The 7,962-nt window shown below is 48.8% G+C and overlaps 1 protein-coding gene and 1 long non-coding RNA gene across 2 annotated transcripts in view; both read left to right on the top strand.

The window, feature by feature from the left end:
* The window catches only part of LOC106813678, a 20,822-nt gene extending 17,089 nt beyond the window's left edge, over nt 1-3,733 (top strand). The window contains exon 3 of the long non-coding RNA XR_001394494.1: nt 3,722-3,733. This is a non-coding gene — a long non-coding RNA (uncharacterized LOC106813678). The remainder of the gene's footprint in view (nt 1-3,721) is intronic.
* The window catches only part of LOC106813677 (protein yippee-like 2), a 40,720-nt gene extending 33,748 nt beyond the window's left edge, over nt 1-6,972 (top strand). Inside the window, exons 3-5 of the mRNA XM_014817881.1 lie at nt 4,904-4,947; nt 6,328-6,436; nt 6,716-6,972. Coding sequence (XP_014673367.1) covers nt 4,904-4,947; nt 6,328-6,436; nt 6,716-6,820 — 258 coding nt within the window. The 3' untranslated portion in view covers nt 6,821-6,972. The remainder of the gene's footprint in view (nt 1-4,903; nt 4,948-6,327; nt 6,437-6,715) is intronic.
* Nucleotides 6,973-7,962: the final 990 nt, after the last annotated feature.

Below are 7,962 nucleotides of genomic sequence, written 5' to 3'. Positions count from 1 at the left end.
GGTACCGTCCGTACCGTACCTTACGTTACGTTAGTTGTAGTAGTAGTAAGTAATAACGTTACGTTCTCTCTCCGTACGTTCGTTCGTCTCTCTCTCTCTCTCTCTCTCTCTCTCTCTCTCTCTCTCTCTCTCTCTCTCTCTCTCTCTCTCTCTCTCTCTCCTTTCTCGCTTTCGCACTCTCTCTCTATCTAGGCAAGTACCGACCGAAAATGTGACGCATGCGTTTGAGAAATGTCACGTTGTGCTACGAAAGGTCGTCCCACTAAAAGAAATAAGGATATAAGTAGGCCTAAACAGAATATGGATGGTCAAAATATAATAAAGGAATGAGAATAAGAACGGCCTAACAAAAACACATGAATACGGGTGGTCTGAATAGAATAAAGAAATAGAGAAGCTACGCATGTATGTATGTATGGTGAATTCTGACACACTGATGTGTGATTCCGATGTATGCGCTTAGTTTTCGAGCAGTATGTTATCATTCTTCTCGTCGTCGGACTCTTCGTTCATGTTCGTGTTGCTTTCACCATCATTAACTGTCAACGTGGTGCTCCAGGATTGTGGCACAGGAAGGCTATCATATTCTTGATCACTGTGATGTTCTGGTTGCACTGTTACGTTAGTTGAGGGTGAGAGCTTGTCTTATGTTTAGGGTTATGTTATTATCATGGCTATATTATTACTTTTCGCCCTAACCATAACACTAATCTATAAAGCTAGCAATTCGATGGCCCTTTTGATGTTGCCCAGGGTGAAGGTCTAGCAACTACTGCTAACTCACAGCCAACACCTCTTCTATTCGGCAATATTTGCCAACGCGTCGTCCGAAAAAAATTATGTTTCGCCGAACCATATAAATAATATACTATTATATTTATATTACTATTTACTATATTTACTATTTATACCAAATAATATATGTCTATTGGTTTTTTAGTTTGTTAGTGTCTCTATTCATTTCTATGGTCCCAACATTTCGAGTGCGAAGACTGAAATAATATAAGATTGTAAATCCCATCGTTTATCTCAATCATAAAATAAAGAGGTATGCGAGGTGAGAGATGTCGTCGGCAAGGCAACGTCATTAGCCATTGATAATAGAAGGAACATGCTGCTGCGATGCCCTAGATCCGTGATCGCAGACGAGACACGGAGGACACGAATACACGCGGTGTCGCTGCGTGCGTGCGTGCGTGCGTGCGTGCGTGCGTGCGTGCGTGCGACCGCGTTCAGCTGTGGCCTAGGCTGGCTAGAACGCTCTATCTCATCCGTGCCCACTTCTCGCCGTGGGCTAATGGTTAGGCCACTCTGCCGCGAATCTATAGATTAGAAAAGATTCTCGCTGCTGCTGCTGCTGCTGGCAGGGGGGGGGGAGCGACGTCGTCTGCGACATTGAAGGTTCGCACGCGATGCGGCGACGGATGCGTCTTTATGGACGAAGAGCTGCTGAAGAACCGCCCGGCGCGGCCATCTTGGATTTTGGTTTTACACTCGTTGTCTTCGGTTTAACTGCGGGGAGACAAGGCGACAACGCTCGGCGGAAAGCCGCAACGGGAAATGTTACTACGCTAAGGTGAATTTGAAAACGTGTCGGTGAACTTCAAAACGCGACGGTAAACTTAATAATACGACGATAGACTTCAAAACGCAGTAGTGAGTTTCAAAGAGTAGCGGTAAACATAATAAAACGATTCAACAAGTGAGGGTAAACTTCAAAATGTAGCGGTGACCTTCAAAACGCAGTAGCAGGCTACCCTTTCCGCAACCCTGCAATTAGCTCCAGAACGTAGCGGTTAACCTCAAAACGCAGCAGTAAGTTTCTAAACGCTGCAGTAAACTTCAAAACGCTACCACATCGGACTGTTGTTGCACAGGTGGATGGAGGGGAGTGACGACGTATAGCTCGTTGTCAATTGCAAGTGCCCGCCAATTCTGATCAGAGTGTCGTTGACGCGTCTAAACACGCCCCATCCGCCCACTCTGCGGGCTTCTTCTGCTATAGAACTGTACCTACCTTTCCTGCGCATCTCGCTCGACACCTCGCTCTGCCGTTCACACCTGCATACACACCTGCATACAGCTGCATACACCTGCATACACACCTGCGTACACACCTGTATACACACCTGCATACACCTGCGTACACACCTGCATACACACCTGTATACACACCTGCGTACACACCTGCATACACACCGCATACACCTGCATACACCTGCATACACACCTGCGTACACACCTGCATTCACACCTGCATACACACCTGTATACACACCTGCGTACACACCTGCAGACACCTGCATACACACCTACATACACACATGCAGACACATTTGCATCCTCACCTGAATACACACCTGCATACAGCTGCATATACACCTGCATACACACCTGCGTACACACCTGCATACACACCTGCGTACACACCTGAATACGCACCTGTATCGATCGTCGGAGTCGTGATTACGTCCGGGAGATTGCCGCCGACTGGTAGCCGACACAAAGCAATCTCCGCGATGATGACTAAGCCACAGGTGACCTGCTGATTGCTGCGACTTTGTGCATGAATGTTGTGGAAGAGACGTGCAAAGACAGAGAGAGAGAGAGAGAGAGAGAGAGAGAGAGAGAGAGAGAGAGAGAGAGAGAGATGAGATACACACGAGCACCACACGCACACCCACAAGAACACAGCCACCGCACGCACGCACAATACACCACCAGTTGATCGACAAACCACACACACGCACACACACACACACACCACGTCCACACACACACGGAACACACACTTTCCTCTGTTCGCCTCTCTCTCTCTCTCTTTCTGGTCTTTCCCCCTCTTTCTCTCTCTCTCTCGTCTCTCTCTCTCTCTCTCTCAGTCTTGTTCTCTCTCTCTCTCTTTCTCTCTCTCTCTGTTTCTCCCTCCCTCTTTCTCTCTTTCTCTCTCTCTCTCTCGCTCTCTTTCTCTCTCGCTGTCTCTTTCTCCCTCCTCTCTCTCTTCCACACGGCATGTGTGCCGGTGGGTGGTCGTGATTACAGGGACGCGTTCCCCGGGGGAGGGGGAGGGGGAGGGGTTCCTCGTGCCATTATAAGCTTTATGTAGCGAGCGTGTCACTCTACCTTCGCGACACGAGAGCAACGCGCCGACGCCACGAGCACCAGCGGCAGCACCACCAGCAACATCAGCGTTTGCGTCGTAGATTATGAGCAATCCTAAGTGCTACGCGTTGCATCGATTCACGAAAGATTTCCTTCGACTAAACCTCGCGTGATATGATGTCGTCTGCCTGGCTAAACTATCGTCTGCTTCACGCGCTCAGCGGCTCCCGTTGCTGGGCCGTCCGTGTGCGAGACGGGAGAGAGAATTGCAAGCAATTACATCAACTGCAGGGAGGTTGTCATCGTAGGCTTTTGGTGCGTGCAGGAACTCGTTGATCGTCGACGAAGGCATTCTAGAAGCTTCTATTAAATACTAGATTGTAGATGTTTCTGTTAAATTCTAGATTCTACATGTTACTATAAAATTCTAGATTCTAGATGTTTCCATTAAATTCTAGATTCGAGATGTTTCTGTTAAACTCGCGCTTTAACGGCTACGTCGTTGAAAGGTCATGTCATCATCCGGCAGGCGCGTAGCCAGGGGGGGGGGCGGTGGGGGCGGTCGCCCCCACCCAAACGCCGGCCAAAAAAAGAGAGAAGAGAAAAAAGTAAGAGGACGTAGGAAGAAAAAGGAGCATACAAAGACATGACAAAGACTGTGTTAAAAAGATTATAAAAGAAACAACAGGTATCTTTGAAAATTCAGGATTAAGAGTCGAGAACGGTACAACGAATCGTCTTCTTTCTCTAATAATTTAATGAAACGTCAGAGCTTCCGCGCTTCGCGCGGGAGGGGGGAAACTCCCCCTCCCTGCGCCCACCCCCTAGGGAGCGCGCTCCGCGCGCTCTTTAAGTGATTCGCACACTTCACGTGCTCATTGCCGCCCCCCCCCTAAAATAAAATCCTAGCTACGCGCCTGTCATCCAGCGATTGGGAAAAAGAAAAGGGTGAACACGTGGCTTTCACACTTTTGATGAAAATTGGGAATCCTAGCGGGAAATTGAATCGCGCCGCGGGCTTCCTGTGATGGAGTGCGTCGTTATACTGCGGCGCAGGAGAAGCCAACACAAACGCTTCCCCTTCCCCCTGTGTAGACGGTGGAGCCCAATGTGCCTCTGACCTTCTTATAGGAGCCTCACGTGGCGGCAGGGGAAAGGTTGGCGTAGTAGGAACCACTGGAGATAATGGTTAATGCCGCCCTGAACTCCCAACAAGGGTGGTGACATACATATGACGAAGAATTATGGGTGTTGTCGGCGCTCTTGATGATGATGTTGTTGTTGTTGTTGTTGCTCCTGCTCCTGCTGCTGCTACTGCTGTTGCTGGTACTGTTACTACTATTGCTGCTGCTGTTGCTGCTGTTGCTACAGCACTGCTGCCTTCCGTACGACACCGACACCGACACCGCGGGTTCTCGTATCGATTAAGTGCTAATTTCGTTGGCTGACAGCGGAAAAATAATTGCGGTTGGACTAATCGAAGTTGACAGTGTTTAACGAAAATCCCTCCTGCACACCGCGTGTGTGCGTGCGTGCGTGCGTGTGTGCGTGCGTACGTGCGTGCGTGCATTTGTGCCTTTCCTCACGGGCACGTTCTCTTCTTTCTCTCTGCCTGTGCCTTCGTGCCTCTTCTCTCCGCTTAGCGACCGTTCGTTAACACGTGATATATGACTAAGTGGCGCTGAGCCTTTTCATGAAGTAATTAGTGACCAATGGATAACTCTGCTACCATGCTGGGCTGATCCAATCCGTGTGGGCTGACAAGAAAGCAGTGCTTAATAAGAGGTTCTGCTTTGATTTCCAGTCTTTCCAAGGCAGTCAGGGGCGTGCGTACCTGTTTAATTCGGTGTAAGTATATTAGTACTCCGGTTCTAAAATGGAGGTCTACGTTCATCCTCGTCCACCTTGCTCTACACATCTTGTTTCACATCACAAGAACCGTCGTCCTGTTTCTCCCCTCTCCCAGTTCTTCCCTTTCTCCCAGTTCGCATAGCTGTTAACTTATTTGTTTCTGTATGTGGTCTGTGTGCGTAGCTGTACGTGTTTCTTCGGTGAATGTTATGTAGTTATGAAACTTTGATCCGATCCTGAACCCATCATTCATTCTGGTTTTTCCCATCAGGTTACTCTTATTTTTTTTATTTGCTACTTTTATATGATGTTGGTGATCCTGCGCTAGCATTTGTCTCGGTCTTTCTATCCTCTATTCTCTCCTAATTCTTTGTACCGGCAGAATTCTAAACGAAACCTTTCTTGTAAATTATTGAGTGGATGTCTATAGCGGTTGCGTGGCCATTATCTTCAGTTGGGGGTTGCCACATGCTCTCGCATCTTAACCTTGAGAATATATCAAGATCATGTCTAGCCGGCAGTTAGGCACTGCGTGTCCCGTAGGACGAAATTCGATTCGCTCCATGATTGCATTAGCTGGGTTTGAGTAGCATACCGTAGTGACTACCCTTCCTTTTGACCTTTTGAAGGTTATAGCGTCAGTTGCAATATGGCCGCACAGTCGCACTGGCCCTACACTCGTACTGGGCCCACGCCCACTCTGACCACACAGTCAGAGGAATCTCGCACTCGCACTGACCCTACAGTCTCACTGACCAGGGGCGTGTACAGGGGGGGGGTCCAGGGGGACCGGACCCCCCTGCTCGCGCAGAAAACGCATCTGAGGGGGTCTAATTTCAAAAATTTCGGGGGAAGGGCCCCCAGACCCCCCCCCCCCTTCGCGTGCTCCCAAGTTTGGGTTTCGGTTGGACTCCCACCTCGTACAAATCCTGTACACGCCCCTGCTGACCCCACAGTCGCAGGAATCTCGCACTCGCACTGACCCCACACTTGCACTGACCCCACAGTCGCACTGACCCTACACTCGTACTGACCCCACAGTCGCACTGAATCCACACCCACACTGACCCCCGCAGTCGCAGGAATCTCACACGTGCACTGACCCCACAGTCGCACTGACCCCAAAGTTGCAATGACCCCACACTTGCACTGACCCCACACTTGCACTGACCCCACACTGGCACTGCCCTTACATTTGCCATGATATAAATATAATAGAACAAACTATCGTTTTAATTGTAGTCAATCACACTTGTGATAATAATTTCTTTAAAAAATTCCACTCGCCATGAAATAAATAATATAACAAAATTATCGCTTCAATTGTATTCAATCGCACGTGTGATAAGATAATGATTTCATGCGATAATTTTGCAGGGTGAACGTGGGTTGTGGGCCGGCGGAGGAGAGGGTGCTACTGACCGGCCTGCATGCCGTGGCGGACATCTTCTGTGAGTGCTGCAAGACAACGCTCGGCTGGAAATACGTACGTGTCCAACTCTTTCTCTCCATCTCCTTCGTTCCCTCCACTTTTCTGAATCTTGTGCTCCCTCTCCCTCCTTCCCTCGTCCTTTCTAACACTCGCGCTCACCCTCCCTCCTTCCCTCCACATTTATCTCACACTCTCTCTCGTTTGGGCGCTTGCTCTTTTGCCTTTTTTTCATCTCACTCCTATGCTGTGAGCTTTGGAAGCCTTCATGTAATAAGCAATCCCTATTGTGCTACTACCACCACTGATAATAAACCATCCATGTTTGTGTCACAGGAGCATGCGTTCGAGTCGAGCCAGAAGTACAAGGAAGGCAAGTACATCATCGAGCTAGCTCACATGATCAAGGAGAATGGCTGGGATAACGACGATCGACCTTGACGACTGATCTTGACATCAACCTTGACGACGACACCCTGACTACTGGAGGGTGGGCTAAGCTCCAGAGAACACTACAACCGTCCATCGCACACTCTGCCATCTTCTTCCCACGCATGTAAATATTCCCCTCACCCACAAACCCCACCCCACCCCACCCCAAAAAAACGTGTAGATGCGCATTTTATTTTGACGGTGATCGATCCCGGTGTGAAGGTTGCAGCAGACGACACCAGGGGTGTTCCGTTGTTTCGCCACCGAGTCACACTGAAACGGACAGCACTCCTGTGCGATCATCCATCTGCAGTGCCCTCTGGTTAACGGAGAGATGCAGCCGCCCTACATGGGATGCTCAGCTGGAGAGAAAAAGTTCCAACGGATAATCCTAGATGGCAGCACGTGCTTGTTGACTCCGAGTGGTCACTAATCGGCGATGCCAGCTCGCTGACATTCCATCCGTAAGGATCCATCACCATCCGTGTCTGAATACTTCCCATTCTTGCTGAGGTGCTTTGACGATGAGAGGGGTGGTAAGCACGGTGGCGCCACCACGTGAGAAAAGAGCAGGGATGAGTTTGTGTTGGTTGATGTGGAAGAGATTGAATGTTGGGAGATTTAATATGTTGGCGTATCCACCTAACCCCCGATAACACGCGTCAATATTTATAATCACAGTAACTCAATACTATAAATGTACATGTTAGAAAGTTTCCCAGCAGGGCTGGGTGCGGAATTGCATCAGTGTATCCATATATTGGATTCCAGCGTCCATCGCTAGGTGGCACCATTAGGTGAACGTTTACGGCAAAAACTGCAGTGATGGTGCTGGTCTGCTGTCAGAAGAGTGTAACGTCAACAGGTCTCCCTGTTTAGATAGATGAGTACGTGAAAATCTGGTGTTGAAATTCCTACCTAGGTTTTCAGGAAGGAGGTCTTACTGCAATTAGGTAAAGACCTATGCCCTTTATACCTGTATAGCATTGTCGACTCATTACCTATCATGGCCTTTCATAGTCACGTACGTACTCGACCAGACTTACACCTGATGGCCTTTCCCGTAGCAATCCATCTACTATTATTCATAGAATCTTATGATGGCATATATGATATATGTATGTGTTTGTGCGTGCGTGCGTGTTTATGTG

The sequence above is a fragment of the Priapulus caudatus genome, unplaced genomic scaffold (assembly GCF_000485595.1).
Source record: "Priapulus caudatus unplaced genomic scaffold, Priapulus_caudatus-5.0.1 Scaffold808, whole genome shotgun sequence".
NCBI classification, from domain to species: Eukaryota; Metazoa; Priapulida; class Priapulimorpha; order Priapulimorphida; family Priapulidae; genus Priapulus; species Priapulus caudatus.
This window is presented reverse-complemented; position numbering and strand designations above follow the sequence as displayed.